Here is a 23,117-nt window from a genome sequence, read left to right as displayed (position 1 = left end):
AGGATAAATTGTTACAATTGAAAGTTGGAGGGGGCAGTTGCAACATTTGGACAAGTTCAGGGGTTATTTATGTATTAAGGCAAATATAAAAGGTAAAACGACGTCGTGTTTTTCGAGAATCCTCGTTTGAAAAACCCTTGAAATAAAATCAGTAACAGAACGGAGGGTTTTTGAGCTATTACTAGTGTCCAGAATCTTCTTCTACAGAGAAAATTAGGGTTAGTGTTTCCTCTGTACAATCGACACAGGGAGTGCTCAAACTAGTAAATATTACAATGGAGGTGATAGCAGAGGGAATCAACAACTTGAGCATCACCGAGTCATCTTTTGCCGGCCAGAAGAACCGTATCCAAGTCTCTCATACTAAGAAACCTCTCTTCTTCTATGTTAATCTCTCCAAGGTTGCTCTCAATCTTTTTCTTATCTCTCCTATTCATGGCTTTCTTGTTCTGCTGCTAATTAGATCTGTATGATTTATGATTGGAAATTGTAGCATTGGCTATTTGTTCTTTCAGATTTTAAATTAGGGATAAAGTACCAAAATAGGTTTATGGTTATTTTAGGAAGTATCATTTAGAATCTACTTACAAAATAGCAGCAATACAGGCTTAACCTTAAAAAAAAAAGTGACAGATTGGACGGTGAATCCTATTACTCTGTTATTCCTGTTACTCCGTTAATCGGATTTTTCCTGCAATTGACAGAACTTAATGTAGTAATACCTGTCTCGTTCTGTTATCTAGGCCTAAATTGGTACCATTTTTTAAATATGTGGTGCCTAAATTGAGACTTTCCCAAAAAACATAGGTCTATTTTGGTAACTTATCCCTTTAAATTAATTGTTTATAAGGTTTAACTATCGAGTTTCTGATTAAAAAACTCATTTGCTACTTCAGTTTTACTGCATTTGGAGTGAATTCATAAGTAATGGAATGAATTTGTCAGTTAAGGAATCATTTGGTGTTTTGGATTAGCAATTGAGATTTTGATATTTGATGATTATTTTGCAGAGATACATGCAGCAACACAATGAAGTGGAACTGTCTGCACTTGGGATGGGTATGTTGTTTCTTTAGATACTTCCTTATACATTGCAACTGTTTGTTGCTTCTTTAACTACACCTGCTTTTTTACTTCTTTCTCCTAATTGTCTACTTGGATGGAGTTGAGGGGAGAATTTTAATGGAAGGAGAAGGAGTGTGAGGTGATGATGTGGATCGAAGTTATTGAAGGAGAAATAGTCAACTTTGCTTGGATGGAGGTGAAGTTTATTTTGAAGGTTTAATTAAACCTTCAATTGACCTTTTAAATTTTCCCCTCCTAATAAACTCCTTCCCGAGCAAGGTTAGTTATTTCTAACCCTTCCTAATGTCAATCCAACAGAATTGACCTTTAAATTTTCCCCTCCTAATAAACTCCTTCCCGAGCAAGGTTAGTTATTTTAACCCTTCCTAATGTCAATCCAACAGGACTCTAAGAATAAAATGCAGTTGCTGCTTGCTATACAAGTTTGTAATATATTTCCAAGTATGTCAAACACTTTGTTGAACTTTTGTCATTGTATATACATGCAGCTATAGCAACAGTTGTAACTATTGCTGAGATCTTGAAGAATAATGGATTGGCGGTTGAGAAGAGTGAGACTTCTTTCCCTTTGTTCCAGATTCCATGTTATTTTCATGAGTTCTATTGGCTTATTATTTTGTTACACCTGAGCAGAGATCACAACATCCACTGTTGACATGAGGGAGGAAACCGGAGGGAGGCCTGTGCCAAAAGCAAAGGTAAATCCAAAATATAGCTTTTTATCACTATAACTTATGATTCATGCAGATAATACACTATCTATGTAGCATGTATTGAAAACTAGATTATGCTTCCTGCAAAATCCTAGCATAAATTGAAATGGGATCATCCACACTCTTCTCCCATAATGATACTCAAGCTTTTAAAGATCAATAAAGGTTGGTTAATATTGTTAACGAAGCAGATTTTTCACATGTAGCATCCTATAAATTATTAATGGATGCATCTGAAAAGCATTAACCAAAATTTATGATTGAAGTGGCTAATATGCATGAAACAAAGAAATTGCGAATTTAGACAATAATAATATAAAATTCAAATTTTCGGCATTGGTATTTAATTTCTTTTGTTCATAATGAGTACTAAAGAGGAACTTAATAAAATGACTGGCTCATCAGCAATGCTCTGAAAAAATGAAATTCCAATTATTTTGCAATGGAAAAAGGAAAGTAAGCCTGTGGGATGAAGGGATACTTTATTTGGCTATTGGAATACATTTTGTTTTTGCAAGTCAGTTTGGAACTTGGATAATTAGGGGTGTCAAAGTAGGTTGCCTCATCATAACATAGTTATATATGATATAAATGCAATAAAAATAATAATTGCGTCAAACAGGGAAGGGGTATCTCTTGTGTTGTTGTGTTAGAAATTGACGGTCCTTTGATTCGAGTATCAAAGAAACACTTGGAAACAACGGATACACTTGGATTCTAGTTTCTTTTTAATCTAGTTAATATCAACAATTTTTTCTACATATTCTTGGAAAATGTCTGACATTGCGAATTTGCTTGTTGGTAGATTGAAATTTTGCTAGGAAAGACAGAAAAGTTTGACGAGTTGATGGCAGCGGCTGCTGCAGCAGCAGCAGAGGAAGAGTTAGAGAACGAGGAGCGTAGTTAAGCTTGAAATTGCTAGTATACTTCAATATTAGCTGTTATGTATGAAGTTTTGCAAAAGCAGGATTTTGCCAATCAAAATTCAAATTCAATTGGAGGCTTATTTCACTGTACTACACTTCTTGTTCTCCATTTTTTTTACTACTAATCAAGTCAGATTTTGACGAAAATATACATCTTTGAACTTCACAATAAACTCATTCATGCTACTCGTCGGGATGTTTACGTGGTACATAAACAATTGACTGTCTTTTAGAATCACGTTAACATTCTTTCTTCTGAGCCATGGTAACATTCTTTCTGGAAAGTTCTCATACACAAATTGACTGGGATCAAATTTGAAATTCTATGATTTTCTGGATCACATTAACATTCTAAAATTCATTGGAAAATATAAAGTTTAATGATTTCGGCTTGATTTAGAAATGAGCAGACATGAGCAAACTTGGTTCGATTTTTTTTAGGGATGAAGTACCAAAATAGGTCTAGTGCTTTTGGGAGAGTATCAATTTAGGTTCCATGTTAAATTTTTTTTTATCAATTTAGACTCGATAATGAAATGTGATACGCCATTTATACTAATCCGTTAAGTTCTGGTTTCTCTCTCCATGTACAATTGAAAGAAGTAATATGAATGACGTATCACATTTCGTTATCAAGACCTAAATTAGTACATTTTTTTTAACATTAAACTTATATTGGTATTATTTTGTACGTAGAACCTAAATTGATACTTTTCCAAAAATCTTGACCTATTTTGGTACCTTATCCCATTTTTTTAGCAATAGTATTTCTATAAAAAAAAAAAAATGTAAAACAATATAATTTTATGTAAACTTTAGTTTTCTAGGTTTCAAAACTATATAATTTTACGTTAAAAAAATTTCAAATGAATATAATTAATAAAATGTTCTCAAACAAAGTTCATGAATAAAATTAACAAGTTGCTCACGAATAGATCACAAACAGGATAGTTGAGCTCAAGCTCATCAATATTCAGCTCAGCTCGATTACAGCTGTACCTGAAATCTCAAGTTGCAAAAATGACACATTTGCAGCTACTTTTCTTCAAACAAAATTGCAATTTTATCTGCTGTTTGTTCTTCCAAAAAGAAAATCCAACATAGAATTTTCTAACCTTCAAACAAGAAGAAGGTCAATGACTAACTCCTGAACCAGAAAAAAAAAAATTCACCATTGCAAAAACTCCAAATTGTATTCAAGTGGACTCCAGTATCAATTAAAAAAATACCCAAATTTTCTTTTGCTTTTATCATCAAAATTAGTTTTGCTGTGCTGTGTTATTGCTGCTCCTCTTCATCTTCTATAAGTATCCTTTTACATGCTTCATAGCACATAAAAGCTATTCCAGCCGCAGGCACCAATTTCATACAACTCGGTCCCAACCCTTTGTATAAACCCGGGATCCCTTCATGTTCAAGTATGCTAGCAAGTGCATGAATTACATTACTGTATACCCGTCTCCCGCTAATTGCTCCCACCTGCATGTGCTTTCGAGCAACTTCGAGTGGGAAAGTCGCGGTGCTTGATATTGCTCCGGCTGCAGATCCAATTAAAAGGGTTTCGATGTTGCCAATTTTCTCTTCCTTGAAAACTCTCCGGTAGGTTTTTCGTAATGTGTCGTACGCGAAGTAGTTTGTTGCAGCGTATGGAATAACACCGATGAGGCTAGGTGCGAGGCCCCTATAGAGTTCTCCAGGGCCCTCTTCTCGCAGTATTTTTAAGAATGCATCTAAGATACCATCATAAACACCCCTCTGCAGAATAAATGACTTAACTTTAAAGAGCTACAAGATAAACACTCGAGGTCTCGATATTTTTTCTGGTCAGAGTTCCGAGCGTACCTGAATAGTTAGTCGAGTCTTGACCAACTCGAGTGGATATGTGCACAAGGTTGAGCTCACTCCAGCACAGGCCCCAGCAATCAATGAGGCAGGAATTGGAAGTTTCGGTTGCTCCCCTGGTTTCGGTGACAAGTTCTTATTGACCGTGTCGTATGCAAACAGCTGAATAAAGCAAATCAAATGTAAGATAATAATATCGAAAACTAGACCATTGTTTGGAAATATTAAATTAAGTGTGAAGGCTTATCTTTCTTCTAATTCAACAAAACATGTACCATGGAGTGTACAGAAGATCAAGTTCACCTCAGAAACCGAAATTATCAAACCGGACGCCTAGTGAAGTTATGTGGACTACACAGGCTAGAGGAAGAACTTCGACTAATGGTCACACTAACATCCAGCTTTGGCATTTTAATTCTTTAAAAGAGCTTCTAATAAAATAGATGGTACGTATGGTATTTGTTAAAATGAAAACTTCAGAAGGCTTGAAATAACACATTTTATAATTTGCTCCAAGAAAAAAAAAAAACTAATGTATCGAGAAATTCAACAATATCCTCATATATTCCGTGTATATTACTCCATAGTTATTTAAAATTTAAACAGTTGTGAAAGAATATGATATTAACATAAAGACAGAAACTTCGCATCTATAAAAAGTACCACGATTTCCCTACTTTATAGATGAATCCGAAATTTTGTTTCAGAGATTGTTATAGAATGTTTCAAACTGATATGCAAGGCAATTCCTTGTGTATTCACAGGATACTTTTCACTTTTCATTTAAAAATAGATGAATTCGGAACTATGCTGGCAATCTAACTATGATTGCGTATGTGCATTGTAACCAAGTCAGAAACAAACAATTTATGCAGTTTTATTTATCAATCATCATCAAATGAATGAAACACAAACAAACAAACAGCATGACCTCAATGAAGTATAATCCGGAACACGCTTACACTATGAATTCAAACTTATCTGAGACCATAAAAAACAATTCCATTGTCTACAGAATACACTAGAGAATCAACATATTTGCAAAAAGGGATTGATAAAGATTACGATGCAGCAAACAATTATAGGATTCAATATCTAAAAAACAATCACGAAAACCTCCAAAACTTGTACCAAACAATTAACTCATAACCAAAAACATAATTAGGATTATCAATTTCGGACAACCCGATTTACAAAATTGACATCACAACATGACAGCACGGATTTATAGAGACAATCAGCTTGACACAACAACACAGATTCATAGAGACAATCGGCTTGACACAACAACACGGATTTATAGGGACAATCTGCTTGACACAACAACACGGATTTATAGGGATTTATAGACAATCTGCTTGACACAACAACACGGATTTATAGGGATTTATAGACAATCTGCTTGACACAACAACACGGATTTATAGGGACAATCTGCTTGACACAACAACATGGATTTATAGGGATTTATAGAGACAATCTGCTTGACACAACAACACAGATTCATAGAGACAATCAACTTGACAACACAACACGGATTTATAGGGACAATCTGCTTGACACAACAACACGGATTTATAGGGATTTATAGAGACAATCTGCTTGACACAACAACACGGATTTATAGGGACAATCTGCTTGACACAACAACACGGATTTATAGGGATTTATACAGACAATCTGTTTGACACAACATGACAACAATCTGCTTCACACAACAACATGAGAACACGGATTTATAGAGACAATCCACTTGACACTACAACAAGGATTTATAGGGATTTATAGAGATAATCCGCTTGACACGCAATCTGTTAACACTACAACAAGGATTTATAGGGATTTATAGAGACAATCTGCTTGACACGACACTACAACACGGATTTATAGAGACAATCTGCTTCACACAACAACACGGATTTATAAAGACAATCTGCTTGACACAACCCGTTTGACATGGTTATCATTTAAGTATCACTCATATATATTTAATCATGTATAATATATAGATTATATAACACAATTGACACCTCTAAACATAATTTAATAAGAGAAAAGGTTACCTCTATAGCCTTGCTTGGAGCAACCCTGATGACATTAACCAAATTGCCTCTGAACAAACCCTTCCATCCATCAGTCTGCATAATATTATTGAACACTTCACTACTTGAATGCCCACTGCTACCAACCATCAAATGAGTCCTTATAGTCTCCAATGGAGCTACAGCAGTTCTCGATACAGCCCCAGCAATTCCTCCACTAATTAACCGTCTCATCATAGGGTTTTTAACCTTAATCTTCAATTTAAGACCACCCTTGTTCTTCTTCTTCTTGTTCTTCAAATCCCCCTCCTCTTCCTCCTCTTGAACCCCTATAAATGACAAGTATTTCACACACAAATCATTACACAGAGATTTTAAACTGCTATTATCATTGGAAGAATTTGGGAACCCCATTCCCATCTGATTAACACTTGCAAATAAACCCCCAATTTGCCCATCTTGGTACCCCAAACCAGATATTGAGAGGTACCCTAACCCATCCCTTTTATCACCAACTTCTCGCCTATCCATTAATCAAAGCTTATAGATTGAACTTCTCTTAACCTTCCAGTGAATGACTCAACCAATTTTTTTCATTCTTGAGCGATTGGGATTGTTTTATTGGGGCAAAAGGGAATCGAAAAGATCCATTTTGGTGAAATGGGTATGATTGGGAACCGATAAATGGAAGAAAAAGGGGGATTGATGGTCGAATATTCCCAAGAGAGGAGACGATGAAAGCAAAGAAGCGCAAATTGCGTAAACCTAGAAAGCAAGAGAGAGAGATGGGTAGGTAAATGGTTCTCTGCTCTCTCTCTTAGTCATTGATTTTTGGATTTAAATATTCATGGAATTGAAATTGGGTTTGGTGGGCAATAGGAAAGATAGAACAGAAGGAATAGGTTTTGAGCTTGGGAAGGGAAAGGACTGCTATGGTGAAGAGAGTCCTCACTTCTCAGTCCTCAAAGAATCTCCTTTTTTCTATTGAGTTTTGTTTAAATATCTCTTTGAAGAAAAATTATTATTAAGCCCCAAAAATGTATTGATTTTATTCTATAGTACACAAATCTTTTATTTCATTATGTTCAACATCATTTGTTTGGAAGATAAGATGCAAAAATACCTTAACAGGAGTGGGTTGTATTTACATGGACGCTCAATGATCAAACCGTTGGATTTAGATTTATTAGAATCGTACGATGAAGATTAAAATCATCACAAGTGATGTCAAATTCATTTGGTCATTCAAGGTTTACGTGATCAACGTTGCAACATCAGCAGCTGATAGCAAGATGATAATAAAATAATAATAGTAATAATAAAGCATTAATTAAGATTAATTTGAATGGTTAAGGCTTTTAAATCGCTTAAACTAGAGATCTTCATCGTATTTGAAGAATAAATATCATTTATTGTATACGAGTTATCAGATTACCTATTGTAGCATAGATGCCCTTTAATGTGATTTGCAGCGAAAGTGCGAATCACCAAGACCTTTATATTACCGGTGACGCTTCAACTACGTTGGGGTTAATCGGAAGAGGAAACGATTGAACCTCGAACTAAGATGAATGTAATGGGAGACAAAGAGACAGGAGGCGACACAAATGTGTGTGTGTGTGTTAGAAGGACAATCTTTCACCGTCCTTAGGTTATTTCTCTGTATTAGGTTAGATAACTTAATTGTCTATTTATAGGGATAGACTAAGTTAACACTCTAGCCTCATTTTCTCTGTATTCGGTCTAAACCCGAAGAAGTCTAACATCTCCCACTCGCACGTAATAGAATACAATTCAAATACTTTCTCAATCTCATTTCATACTTTATAAATAGTTCATGCAGCTGATATATACTTGAGAGCACTAGTGCAATATACTCATTGGAGATATATAGTCTTTTAATTTGAACATGTATAATGACAGGTGGTACTCGTTATCCTAGAATCATCTCACAAACATATGTACAACTTTGATCTCAATTACAATTGTCTATTTTCACAAATATGCACATGTACACAGTGATAAACAGAAACATCTAGATGTGACCAAATGAAATTCTTTCTCTCTTACTATGTTCTTTTTATCATGATCCAGTCCATTTAAATGGTCGGGTTCTTTTACAGTTTGTATTATCTCATGGCCTTCAAAACTTCCTTCCAAGATAAGTAAAATCAGATCATACTTCAAGAACAAGTTAATGGCCATGAGGACGAAGTAATCAAGAAACCATGGCTTCATATTTGAGTCTCACACTAGGAAATATTGAGATCCATTATGATTATGTTTTTCCATCTCGTGGTCGCTAAGCACATATGGTACGAAATCATGTGTTATGGTGTTCTATCCTTTTGTTTTGAAAGGAGAGGATGTCTTCTCAAGAAACACCATATAAAAGTGTCAGTTCAGATGTTCCAAAACATCCAACTTCAGTCTACAACACACAAAGACTACTTTCGACTTTGAAAATAGAGTATCTCAAGTTATCATTAGCTAGTGATCTTCATTTCCATATAACTTTATATGTCCATACGTTGTATTACACATATATATTTATGTCTTGTGCTTTAAATGAAACCATTCTTTATGCAAGGCGACTTATGTTTATTGAGATAACTCTCATTTCACTCAAAAAACAGCCTTATCCTTACTCCTTTTTTTTTGTCACCGTCATGATAAGGTAAACGCTCGTGCGGGTAAGCTACTTCTATGTTTGACATGCATAAGAATATATAACATCAAATTCAACACATATAACATCTGCACTCGTGTATTGAAAAAGTTTTTGAAAAACTTTATTAGACAATCATGTTTTTACAAGTACATGAAAAAGGAAATATATTTAGATCATATGCAAACCATGTGATCTAATATGTTTCACATAAACATGTCCATTGACATGTTTAATGAGTGGATCAACTATCATGTCACGAGTAGAAATATATTTCGTACTCACTTCTTTATGTGCAATTAATTCTTTAACAAAATGGTATTTGATCTTTATGTGCTTTTCCATGGAACCTTTGATATTTGGCAAATGCAATAGTAGATTGACTATCACTATACTGGAGTATTAAAGGTAGTAAGATTCAAATGTGATATGAAATTTACCTATATTCGTATGAATTTTCACGTTCATACTTATGCATTTAGTTTATTTTCATAAATGTTTTAGAAAGATTTCACTTGTTTGTTTATGATTTGAGCAGAAATGGATTAAATACGGACAAAAGCTTACATTTAAGTAATCTCGACATAAAACGACCAAAAATAGGCAAAAACGACAAAGGAAGATAATTCAAGGAAAAACCCATGTCACGACCGCGACTCTCCATTCGCAGACGTGACAGGAGGATTTTTTACCCAAAAATGAATTTCCTCTGTCACGACTGCGACTCCCCATTCATGGACATGACATGCCATATTCCAGCAAGAATTGTGTCTATTCATCTAAAGTAATGCATCCTTTCTCCCAAATCATCACCACTCTTCGCCAAGGGCTACACCACTTCGTCACATCTCTATGGAGGGATGTCTTTCAAGAGTTACAACTTTTCCTCATCTATATAAAGAAGATTACTCCATTTCCAGGATGGTTCACAAGTTTGAATCATCATATAGAAAGTTACATATATATTAGAGATTTCGCTCCATGCATCGGGTCGAGAGATAAGCTTTCTCGAGATGCAAAAAGAAGATACATTGTAGAAGACGACCCTGAGGCTTGACAAACCTTACAAGGATAAGTAAAAGGATCAACAACCCCTATACTCTTCTTTGTTATAATCTTTCTCTTGTATTCTTTACTCTTTACTTATGTTGAGCATTGCTGATACACTATCTTTGAAATACAAATCAATCAAATGCAAATTATTCTATGTTCATTATGATTTCTTTATTGCTTTGTGTCTATTCTAGGGAAATTCATACAAACAAAACATAAGAATAGTTATTGATTTATAAATCTAGGAGAGATTCAGTTCATGAAAAGATAATTGTGTTGCATCTTTTACTTATTTCTTTTTTGGTTTATAATTCTAATTCACTAGGATATGTTGATGAGTTAGAGTTTTTTTTATCTAAAACATATTAAGTCACTTAATCCTAGATCGAGAGATTAGATTAAGAATGCTATCCAATACAATTGCATGAGATTGAAAGTATTAACAATAACATATTTTGTTAAGATACTATTAACTAGTATCTTGGGCTATGCATGAAATGAATCATATGATTAGAACATATAGATTAGATTAATTATATTATCAAATTAATGATCTTCTATAAACCTCAAGAAAACGAATAAAGAAACAATATAAGTTAAGTATCAATTACATTCTCTATAGGATCAATATCTTTTATTACTACAACCGAAACCGTGCACTTGCAGAATTCGCCTAACAAGATGGTTGCCACTTGTGCTACAGATGAGTATGACACATACTCTACTTCCATAGTAGACAATGTTGCACATATTTGTTTCTTATTGCTCCAAGATATTTCCCCATTAAAACATAGCCTGATGTGGACTTAATCTCATCGAGGTCTCCCACCCAATCAACGTCTGGGCATCCTTTTAGTTGGAGACTTTTGCCTTGATAACACAAAGACTAGTCTGTAGTTGCTTTGAGATATCCTAGTATTCTCTTAACAGTTGACCAATGTGCTTGTCTAGGGTTGGACTGATGTCTATTCACCATTCCAATAATGTGATAGATATCAGGTCTTGTACACAACATCATATACATTAGACTGCCTACCACACTTGCATAGGGAACCCTTTTCATATAGTCATTTTCTTGTTGTGTTTAGGCCACATATCCTTACTAAGGGTCGAATTCATTGGGCTTTAAATTAGCTTCTAGTTCCGCATATTGAATCAATCAAGGATCCTATTGATATAAGTTTGTTGAGACAATGCCAACAAGTTCTTTGAACAATCTCTCATAATCTTAACTCCGAGAATATATGCCCGCTTCCCCCATACCTTTCATTTTAAAACTTGAGCTTAACCAAACTTTGATTTGGCTTACATATTCAATGTCATTTCCTGCTATAAGCATAACATCTACATATAGTGACAAAACGACAAATTTTCTACCGGAGCTTTTTGTATAGACACAATGGTCTTCTTCAATCAACTTGACGTTATTCTATATCATCTTATTATGAAATCAAATGTACCATTGTCTTGAGGACTATTTCAGGCCATAAATTAATTTAATCAATTTGCAAGCCTTTCATTCGTAGTCTGGTTCGATAAAACCTACAAGTTGTTCCATATAGATTTATGCGTCCAATTCTCCATGAGAGTCTTTACATCCATTTGATGTAGCTATAGGTTTAAACTTGCTACTATAGTTAGGACCCGTCTTATTGATATAAACCTTACAATAGATGAGAAGGTCTCCTCAAAGTTTATCCCTTCATATTGAGTATAACCCTTAGTGACTAGATGGGTTTTATATCTTTCGATACTTCCATTCGTATTTTGCTTAACTTTGAGACCCATTTGTTCATAATGGTCTTACGTCCTCTCGGTAGATCAACTAACCACCAAACTTGGTTTGATCTCATGGAAGACATTTCTTCCTCAATTGCTTTAATCCATTTGTCTTTTGTAGGACATGATAGAGCCTCTTAGACATTCCTGGGCTCCATGTCATCATAAGTGACTAAAACAATCGCGCCTTCGATGCTAAATTGACGATGTTTGACTTTTTGCCTTCTAGTGTGACATGGCTCCAAATCTTGATAAACATGTCGCATATATTCATCATAGTTCAGTATGCTTCCACTAGGACCTTGACCCATATTCTCATTAGAATTAGGAATCACACTCCTACTTAAGGTAGGATTTAGATCATTCGTAATGTTTTAAGGTACTAAATCTTGACCCTATTCCTCAAAATTTCTCCTACTCGAATGAGAAGACCCGTTTGAATCTAGTTCCTCAAATAAATAAGGTCATGGCTTACTTCTCCTAATTTAGGAAACTCTTTCTCTAAAAAGACAATGTCTCGTGATTCTAATTTCGTCACATGTCCATCTTCGTTTTTTCCCACTAAGACATCCTTTTGATACATTTAGATATCTTATAAAGATACACTTTTTATCCTTTGGGCCTAATTTTTCAAATTTACTTGAGGTATTATGGGCGAAGATAGTACAATCCCAAGGTTTGAGATTGCTCAAATTGGGTTTTTGATTTGTCCTTAATTCATATGTGATTGAGTGACAGATTTGGAGGATACTCAGTTTAGGATGTAAGTGGCTATCAATATGCATCTCTCATATAAGAAATTGGTAGATTCGCTTTAGCCATCGATGACCTAACCATATCAAGAAGAGTTCTATTTCTCCTCTTATCAACGCTATACTGTTGTGGAGTATAAGGGATGGACAACTGATGTTAAATTCCCTTTTCATCACACAAAGCTTTGAATTCATCTAAAAGATATTCCCGACCATAATGAGTTCTCAAAGCTTCAATATTTCATTATAGTTGATTCTCGGTGAAGTTCATGAACTTCTTGAAACAACTTAGTGCTTCAGATTTATGAGACATCAAGTATACGTGATCATACCTAGTATAGTCATCTATAAAAGTGATGAAGTAGTAGGACCCATACATAGCCCTCACATTCAATGGACTATAGATCTTCGAGTGAATTAGTTGTAAAGGAACTTCGACTCTAGTAGCTTTGCCAAATGGTTTTCTAGAGATTTTCCCTTTAAGGCATGATTCATATGGAGGTAATTGTACTTTTTTTAAACTACCTAATAGGGCTTCTTTTGCTAATCGACTCATTCGATATTGGTCTATGTGATTTAGTTTAGCATGCCATAATTTAACATCTTTATCATCCACAAAAGATGATGATGATGAAGAAATGTAATGGGAAAAACTACTATTATGGCTTAAATCAACATAAAAAATAGTCAAACCATTTGTAATATAACTAGAACCAAAATATTCATCATTCAAACACAATTTTGAATTGTTATCTTTAACAAGAAAATTAATCCAAAATTCAATACCACTGTTACATAAATGAGATTTCTTCGAATCTAGGAGATATGGGACATCTTGAAGAATAAGAGTTCGAGCACCACACAGATGTAATCTACATGCTCTGATCCCTTGATTTTTCAATTTTCCCATACGTATATCCATTTTGTTCCAACTGGCACTCACCAGAATTCAACAAAGGCATTCCATTTTGTTCCAACTGGCACTCACCAAAATTCAACAAAGGCATCTTTATCATTAGTTACGTGGTCCATTGCACCTGAAGCAACAACCCATAGAGGATCAAATTCAGTTAGAAGAACAATACTTGATACATGTAATTCACTCACATTTTAGCTAAAAGAATGTAACTTAGAGGAAGTGGAAGCTTTTGAATATTGCCCCATGTCTTGGCAGTTGAAGCATTTCCTACACACAATGTTTGGCTTCTTTCTGTTCTTGGGTTTCCTATTTTTTTTTGTTGTAAATGCTCGTGATCTTTAGCCTTCCTCTTGCCTTTTCCACTTGAACGCTTACATTTCTTGCCTTGATAGTTGAAAATTTTCCCAATTAAGTTTGAACTAGGATGATTGGCCTTATCATTGACCCTAATTGATGCAAGGCGGTCCTCCTCGAGTTCAAGGTGGCGAAGAACTGCTTCGAAGGTTGAGATACCTTGGGAGTGCGTCAGGTGCATCTTCATATGCTCCTAACTTTTCGACAAAGAGTGGATACCATCTTGGACTTTATGCTCTCCAATCAACTGGTGACCAACATCACTAAGTTCAATGATCATTTTAACATCTCCCTGAGATGTTTCTTTATTGTATGATCATATTTCTTCTTATAAGTGTCGAATTTGATAGTGAAAGATTAGAGTCTTATAATGGACACTCCTTTGAACTTTCTTTTCAAGGTTTCCTAAATGCCATTGATATTCTCACACTTATAGTATTGCTTAGTGAGGTCATCTTCCATCTCACTACGAAGGATGATGCAGATTGTGGAGCCTTTCTTTTTCCACATGAGATAAGTTTCCATAACTCTCATATGCCGAGAAGTAGTACCTTCTTCGGGTTCAACCATGACTTTTTCCAAGGGTTCGAGGGCCTCTTACTCATCCAGCACATATATTAGCTTAATACTCCGAACTTTATAGTTATCCTTATCAAGTTTGAGGTCCTTGTTGAGTTCAGCTACTATGAATTTTCTAGCTGAAACCATTGTTGATGTCAAATCTATAATGGTTTATTGCACGATTTATTAAGAAGTTTCCAAAAACATTATTAGTTCTATCCATGAATATGGTTAAACTTTTTTTTAGATAATTAATTATTCGTAATATAATTTATTTCAATCATATATAATAAACCATAATTAATATTCATAATATTAAAACAAATCAACATTCAAAACAAAATATTCTTAAAGAACTAACAACGAAAAAATAATTAGAAACTAACTAAAAATTTCATAATCTAACTTCCAATCAACTAGAACTATCTAAGATAGTTGGGTATTAAAAAACTAACTCTCAAGCTTTATAGGTATTTGATCCTAACTAGGATGGAATCAATAACCTTGGCACATTTTCCAAACATGAGTTGGGTAGCAGAATAAATAGTGGGAGATTTAACTTTCAAGTTACTCAACTATTCGAGATAAAGTTCAATGGCCTTGTTGTAATTTTGGTTGCTCTTCATCCAAGATTTAGTTAACATATCTTTCACTCTTTCGGATGACATGAACCTGATCAATTTGTTAAAGAGAAGGGCATTGTTCCATCTATAAGCTAGAGCACACACTATGCCATTTTTCCTTTCACATGACACAAGATACATGACAGAGATTTGTTTTCATGTCGTCTGATTGTTTTTCGTGATAGTATATTAAAATTATGTCATTTGAAAGCGTAAATTTAAATCAGCTCAATTCAAATGTGGCCTTCCGATGACACAGCTCTGTCATCTATAAAAAGCGCGCGTTTAAGTCAAAATTTACTTAATCATCAGATGACATTAGTTATAAATAACTGTCATTGTTTGCGGAAAACAAAAAAAAACGGCAATGAAATTTTCACTTACGCGGCCAACGAAAACTGATGCGAAATTTATCACGCTCAATAGGTTTGACTAAAACTTCAGCTCATATATAAACCCCTCTCTCATTCCAAATCCCTAATTAGGTTTCCCGCAGCTCGTCTTCATCTCTCTCACCCCTCTTTTTGGCTATCTCCAGTCGGTTGCTTTCTCACTAGGTCGAAACAAGGTAATGGTATGCCATATTTTCTTCATTCCTAGATGTATTAGAGTTTTATTGTTCCTTACTGTTCCTTTTCCTCATCCGATTTACTCTTATGTATGTTGATTTTAGCAGCTGGAAACGATATATATTATATCGTTGAAAAGGTTAGATCTCTAGACTTTATCTTTTAACCTAGGGCGATATATACTTCGTGATGCTATTCCAAGTGATGCTGACATAGGTAGATATTGCTCTTTTTATTTGCAGGGATATTAAGAGTGCTGAAGTATATAGGACGGCTAATGGAAGAGATGGTTTCATGCCTACAACATATGGGAAGATTTCTTTAACTTGTTGAGTACATGTATTGTTATGTTGGTTGCATGTATAATGTTGTTGTATGCCTTAGTCAGACATGAGTATGTGATAAAAGGGTTGTGTATATGAATTTCCATGAACTGAATCGTTTGTATACAATAGTCAGACATGAGTATGGGATAAACAATGGTTGTGTATGTGTATTGCTATGAAGCTTATGGTTGTGTATGTGTATTGCTAAGAAGCTTATGGTTGCTAGAACTGACTATGAGTATGTTTATGAACCTGTTGCTATCTGTGTCATTTGAATATACATATAGCATGTTCTGTGTCACTTGAATATACATATAACATGTTATGTGTCAGTGAATTATAGTGATGGATTTATGATGATATCAGCACAAGTGTTATATCAATTGAGGAATAGACATGTATACATGAATAAGTTGTCTACTTGCTATATAACATGTTCTGTGTCACTTGAATATACATATGTCTACTTGAATAAGTTGTCTACTTTTTATTACAAAAAAGGATAACATGCAAGGGGGGCATGGTGATGTGACGTGCGAATAGCGTGCAAGGGGGGGGGGGGGGGGCATGCGAATAGCAACAAAGGAGATTTGGATGCTAAACAAACACTGGAGCTGGATGGAGTGGAGTATTGGAGAGGCATGGAGCCAATATTGAAGATCAGATTGATTACCAAGTAGATTTGTAATCAGTAATCATTATGCTCTTCAAGTTTGGCTTTATGCCTCTAGTAGTCCACACCATCCAGCTCAATGTTTGTTCAGCATCCACACCTCCTTTGTTGCTATTCACACACCATGCCTCCCTCTTATATGCTATTAGCACGCACATCATCATGCCCCCTGCATACTCTTGAGTCCATCTTCTGGCAGTTCCTACATAACCTGCCTTGTTGCTGATGTATTGCTCAACAATTCGCTCTTGGCCAGGAAATGGCCCCTCAATGAAGGGCTCTATCAGCATTCCATAAATATGCCACAACAGCTAGAAAATGCATAGATAAATTAGATCCCAAACATGAATAGATAAATTAGACCCCAAACATAGGCAAATGCATAGATTAATAGCATCATCTTACCGTGGAAACACTATAGGAAGTGCGATCAAGTAGCTAAGGCATACATGCACGCCCCAAAAGAGTGATATTAGGATGATAAATCCTTGCCCTGAACATGAACTGAGAATAATAGTAATATCATGAGTGTATATGCATATATATGAACTGATTACTATGTATTAATAAGTTCATGTTCTTACAACTGGAGGTATGGAGGGGAAATCGACAGGGAAGTCCATATTAACTATGAATACACCTCCTTCATAAGGGGTGTTTGGAGGGCCCTTCATCATGACAGACCATGGCCGATGGTCAGGACTTGCATATATAGAAAAAAGCGTACATGAGTTAGCAGAAATAAAGAAGGAAGAACAATGCACAACTGGGTGAGTAAGATACATACCTGTAATATTGAGAAGCCACCTAGGTGACTCCTGCCGGAGTAGGGAAATCTGTGCCTCAACACGAAAATGGAGGCCCCTCGTACTATTATCCATGATCGATATAACTAGGGTAAGTATACTGTTGGGTTGTGGACTCTTGAGAATTGGTAAAAGCTTCATATTTATACTGTGGGTGGGTAAGTGAAAGGTCTAGGAAGGGAAAAGGTTAAATGAGTTATTAGGTCTCTTTGTATATGGTACATAATTAATGAAATGCATTTGGTTTTGCAGATATCAAGACTTAGGGATTCTAGGCCTAATAATGACTTAGATATGCAGATCAAGTTGGATTTTGCTTCCAACACCACGCCAAATTTTGAAAGATTGGAGATGTACTGCTTGTTGTTTTTACCTGATATTAATTACATTCAGAAATTTATCTAGTTCAAATGTAAACAGATTATGAGCATTAATCTCCAATAAATTTGAAATCATTGATATATAGAAATTCTTGTTCATTTGATTATGTTTCATTACCAGAAATTCATTCGAAGAAGAAGGCAAAGAGTGACATTTACGTTTAAAAAAATGTTATCTAAACAACAATAAAAAGACATTAAAATAAACGAGTATGTCATCTGAAAATAAATCCATTGACATGATTGATTAAGACCTATGTCATATGAAACGAGCTACAACGACATAAATTATTATAAAAACTGTCATCGTGAATACCAATATGCCATTTTCCTATATATCTGCTTGACATTTTTAATTATTAGTATATCATGTGATGACATTAAAGGTGACGGTAATAATAAATAAGCTGCATCGTAACAAGATTAATATGCCAGTACGCAAATAGGCTAATGTCACGTGTCGTACCTTCACATGACAGAATCTAACCATCGTCTGAAGGTGCAACAGACAGCAGTGAGCCCCGTGATAGATTTATATCTCGCGGGACGACGGTTTTTAACTGTCGTCTGAGAGGCTATTTGGCATAGTGACAATCCCAAATACATTCTTGCATTAAATTCCACATATTCACAGTGTGGAGCAAGATTGCTTCCACGTTATCACATTGACTCTTCTATCCATTTTGCAATGGTCGACTTTCCTTCATAAGTTCTTCAACTTCACCATTTGATGTGGAAAATGAGCTACTTTATTGGGTGATTTGTAATACACGCCTATGCAAAACACAACCATTGTTTATTGTACAAATACAAATAACTCCAATATATAATCAAAGACATATTTCCGATCAATATAAAATCTAAAAAAAATTTATTTATGATGTTTTAGAATTTTTATTAATTTTTTTTATATTTTTTGGATATTTAAGAACATTTTCTGTTAATTTAAAATGATATTAGAATATTTCAAAAATAAACAATATTATGCATGTCCAAAAACTAAACAAAATATGCCAAAAGATCAGAAAAATTGCAAATAAGGTTTAGAAAAAAGTGGAGGAAAAAGACCACCAAGGGCCACCCCACGCGTGCCATGTAGAATGCATTGATAGGTTCATGGCTGCCATATGTCGTAACAATAGGCGTGTGAGCCACACGCGCGACACATGGTGAACACTTGTATTCAGGCACATGGCGTTTGAGGTGGCATGTGGACGCCACACGTCAACTTCCTACTGCAGGTTGCATGATAAATTTGGTATAATATAGGATTTTAGGGGTCCCTAACCACGTTGGTGAAGTCCATTTTTCCAAGTGATGAACAAAAATTAGGGTTTGGGGGCTCAAACACTTTGTACTGAGATTGAAACTGGCAGAATTCCGAATTTGAAAACACTAAATTGAAAAAACAGACAGTTCTATGCGATTCCAATGATGTTTTTCACCAAAACAATTCGAAAAACACTTATTCATACCCAGTAAACATAGATTCAATATAAATATCAATCATATCATATAGAACTATGTTTTTCTCCATATTCAATGATCAAAACTCATAGCTGCCGGAATGACCGGGGGCTTAGATCTCGGCGTTATGAGAAATTTTGAAGGTATTTTAATTTTTCTTGTGGAAGGAATAAAAACCCTTGGGCGACTAGATTCAAGTATGCGACTAGATTCAATATGCCTAGGACACGGTTTTTCCTGCAAGCAGAGTGTTTAATTTTCCTTTAGGTCAGAATGCTCATGTGCGGATAAGCCTGCTGATTAGCTTTTCCCACCCCGAATCCTCTATAGGGGTCTTTTCTATTAGAAAAGATGAATTAAATGAAAGTAAAAAAAAAAAAGATTCGATAATCAATAACAATAATCGAACGGTTTCTAAATTTTCCACCCCAACTCGACCTATACCCTGTACAAATTATTCACTGATAGAACAAAAAATGAAAGATCTTTCTGCTAGAAGAAAGATAATTCGAAATCAAATAGAAAAAATTACAAAAGAAAAGGAAAACAAAATTAGAACCTCAGAAGTAAATATTAGTCCTAACAAAAGAACAAAAAGTTCATTTTGAGAATTTCTGCGATTACATGGATTATACCTATTTTCACAAACAGAACACGAGATCTGTAACTCTGAATCTAATGAAGGATAAATATCACATATTCTAAACATGTTATGAGATTACCTCTTGTGCGCATCCTTTGATGTGATTTACAGTATGAGATTACCTTTTGTGCGCATCTTTTGATGTGATTTACAGTGGAAGTACAAATTACTATGATCTTCGTATTACCGATCACGCTTCAACTACATCGGGTTAATCGAAAGAGGAAAGGGCTGATCCACGAACTAAGAGCGACTGTAATAAAGAGACAAAGAGAGGGGAAAGGACAAATGTGTATGTGTGTGTGTGAGAAAGGCAACCTTCCATCATTAGGTAATTTCTCTATATTCGGTTAGACAACTTAACTGCCTATTTACAGGGATAGGCTAGGCTAAACCCCAACTTCCATTTCTCTCTTTTTTTGGGTTAGGACCATTCTATATATGGGCAGGCACCAGCCTAAGCCTGAATAATTCTAACAATATTGATTAATGGGATTTTATAAATAATAACAATAGTAAGTTGCAAAAATGCCCTCAACGTTGACAGTTAAAAATAATTTTACCCTTAACATCTAAAATGATGAACATTTTACTCTTACAGTTGGCAGCAAAGAGCAAATTTACCTTTAACATTGTCAAATTGAATTAATTTTAAAAATAATTTGTCAAACTATCTTCTCAATCACGAATCTTATCATCTACATTTTCACGTGTGCGTCACTTTATCACTCATTAGTAATAAATCATAAACATATGAATAGACATGAAAAAGAAATAAAAAAAATAAAAAAATATTGTATTTTGTATGAGTTGGAAAAAAAATCCAAATATTTCACCGAATCTAAACATATCATTCTTCAAGTCTATTATTAAAAAACAAAAAATATGATTTTTCAGAACTAACTGATATGCAAATGATGTAGAATAAAGAACAAAAAAAAATGTGACTTATAACAATGTTTGAAATTGGTCCAATTTACTAACGTTATAGATAAAATTGCTACAACATTACACTAAAACTATATTATTTTAGACATAAAATTATTCATGGCATCAACCTTAAAGGTGTTCCTCAAAAAAAAAAAAAAAAAAAAACCTTAAGGGTGTTTTTATAGCTTATCTCTAATAATATGCAACATGAGGAAACTTTGTTGGAGACCGATCTCTTCTCAACTAACTACTTTTCTCGTTTTAATTTCACCTACTTACTAATTTGTTCATAGTCAAATGCTTAACTCATTTAAAATGTGATGCCAAGATCAAAATATATATTAATTTAATTTTTTCATCAAGATAAGGACTTTGTTTTCCTTTTCTTATAGTATATAGTATTAATTTATCGTAGTACCAAACTTTTTTTTTAATAATATATTTATGGTATGCAAATAATATATACATAATTATATAATATATGCTCTTATATATCATTGCCAACTCTAGCAGCCATTCCATAGTTGTCCAGATTTGACTATCCAACCATGACCATGACCATAATCACAATCATTAATTAATTACATATTGCATCTTTTCATAATATATAATGGCTTAATACAGCATTTACCCACTAAACTTGTCCAAAAAGCTTGATTGGCTCCCTGAACTTTCAAAGTGTCCTAATAGCCTCCTCAACTTGCATAAAATGCTCAATTAGCCCCCTGAACTTGCGCAAAATGTAATCAATTAATCACTCGGTTGTAAAAAAGTAAGTTAAATGCGGAAGATGTATTGCACGAGTCTTAAAAAAAGTTAAACGATAAAAATCGGGGTATACGATTCTAATATAAGAGAAGACAAGTTGTATAGTTGAGCAAACAATAACTTCATTTTTAATCTATTTTTGAATTATGTAATAACATTCTAAGATACGTGGAATACGTCTTCCGCATTTGACTTACTTTTTTGCGACCAAGTGATCAATTGATTACATTTAACGCAAGTTCAGGGAACTAACTGAACATTTTATGCAAGTTGAGGGGGTTATTAGAACACTTTGAAAGTTCAGGGGGCCAATCAAACTTTTTGGACAAGTTCAGAGGGTAAATGATGTATTAAGCCATATATAATTGATTAACAATCATAAGTATATATGTATATATATATCTATTTAAAAAGCTAAACTTTATTTAACCTTTGGTTGAGATGTCATACTACATAATTTTCACAATTCTTTTTTATATTTTTCTTTCCAATCTAAATTTAATTTTTTTTTATTACTTGCTTCAAAGCTACAATTTAATTTAATTGAATTTTCATTTTTTTTATAAATAAACACTTGTATTAACGAGCTAAAGAACTACAATCAGTTTGAATACAAGAAAAAACACATAAAGGAAAATCTTCAATGATAATTTCCATTTCATCAAGAGAACTTGCCCATGCTGCTAAAGAATGCGCCACTGTATTAGCTTTTCTTCTCTCATGCACAAATTCAATGGATACGAAAGATCGGACAACCTCATAAATATCATTAATAATAATGCCCAACCAATTTGTCAGTTGTTGACCCCCACTAAGCAGTGAAATTGCAGATGCCGAGTCAGATGCTACCAAGATTGAATGAAATCCACAATCATGAACAACTTGTAATGAATACAAGATCGCTAATAATTCCGCATGAAGAGCTGACATTGCTGATTCTATAGGTCCACCAGAGAGATAAACTAATCCATTACAGTCACGAACCACCAATCCAAAAGATCCGCTAAAAGTGCGAATTGCGAATGCCGCATCACAATTTAACTTATAGCAGAAGGTTACTGGTGGCTGCCAAAAAATTAAATTTGAACTTGTTCTACCAGCAGCGACAGCCATAGCAGTAATTCCAGAACCAGAGAAGCAGCATCAACACCGTCAGAAACAGCAATACCTGCAACACCAGCAGCGACAACCATAGTAGAAGTTCCAGAACCACCAGTAATGACATCCCGAACAGCAG

The 23,117-nt window shown here is 34.5% G+C and overlaps 2 protein-coding genes across 2 annotated transcripts; one reads left to right on the top strand and one right to left on the bottom strand.

Annotated features, from left to right (window-relative positions):
- Positions 1–153: 153 nt before the first annotated feature.
- On the top strand, positions 154–2,820 carry LOC136202539 (uncharacterized protein At2g34160-like). Its single transcript, XM_065993227.1, has 5 exons — positions 154–401; positions 1,011–1,059; positions 1,575–1,637; positions 1,720–1,784; positions 2,605–2,820. The coding sequence occupies exons 1-5, from the start codon at positions 276–278 to the stop codon at positions 2,704–2,706; spliced, it is 405 nt and encodes a 134-aa protein (XP_065849299.1). The 5' UTR covers positions 154–275; the 3' UTR covers positions 2,707–2,820.
- Positions 2,821–3,601: 781 nt separating this feature from the next.
- LOC136202538 (adenine nucleotide transporter BT1, chloroplastic/mitochondrial) lies at positions 3,602–7,578 on the bottom strand. The gene is made up of 3 exons (XM_065993226.1): positions 6,631–7,578; positions 4,568–4,729; positions 3,602–4,480 (listed from the first exon to the last, which is right to left on the bottom strand). Exons 1-3 carry the CDS (start codon positions 7,138–7,140, stop codon positions 4,004–4,006), a joined length of 1,149 nt encoding a protein of 382 aa, XP_065849298.1. The 5' UTR covers positions 7,141–7,578; the 3' UTR covers positions 3,602–4,003.
- Positions 7,579–23,117: the final 15,539 nt, after the last annotated feature.

Source organism: Euphorbia lathyris, chromosome 8 (assembly GCF_963576675.1).
Source record: "Euphorbia lathyris chromosome 8, ddEupLath1.1, whole genome shotgun sequence".
NCBI lineage: Eukaryota > Viridiplantae > Streptophyta > Magnoliopsida > Malpighiales > Euphorbiaceae > Euphorbia > Euphorbia lathyris.
Note: the sequence above shows the minus strand (reverse complement) of the source record. Positions and strands in the feature narration are given on the sequence as shown.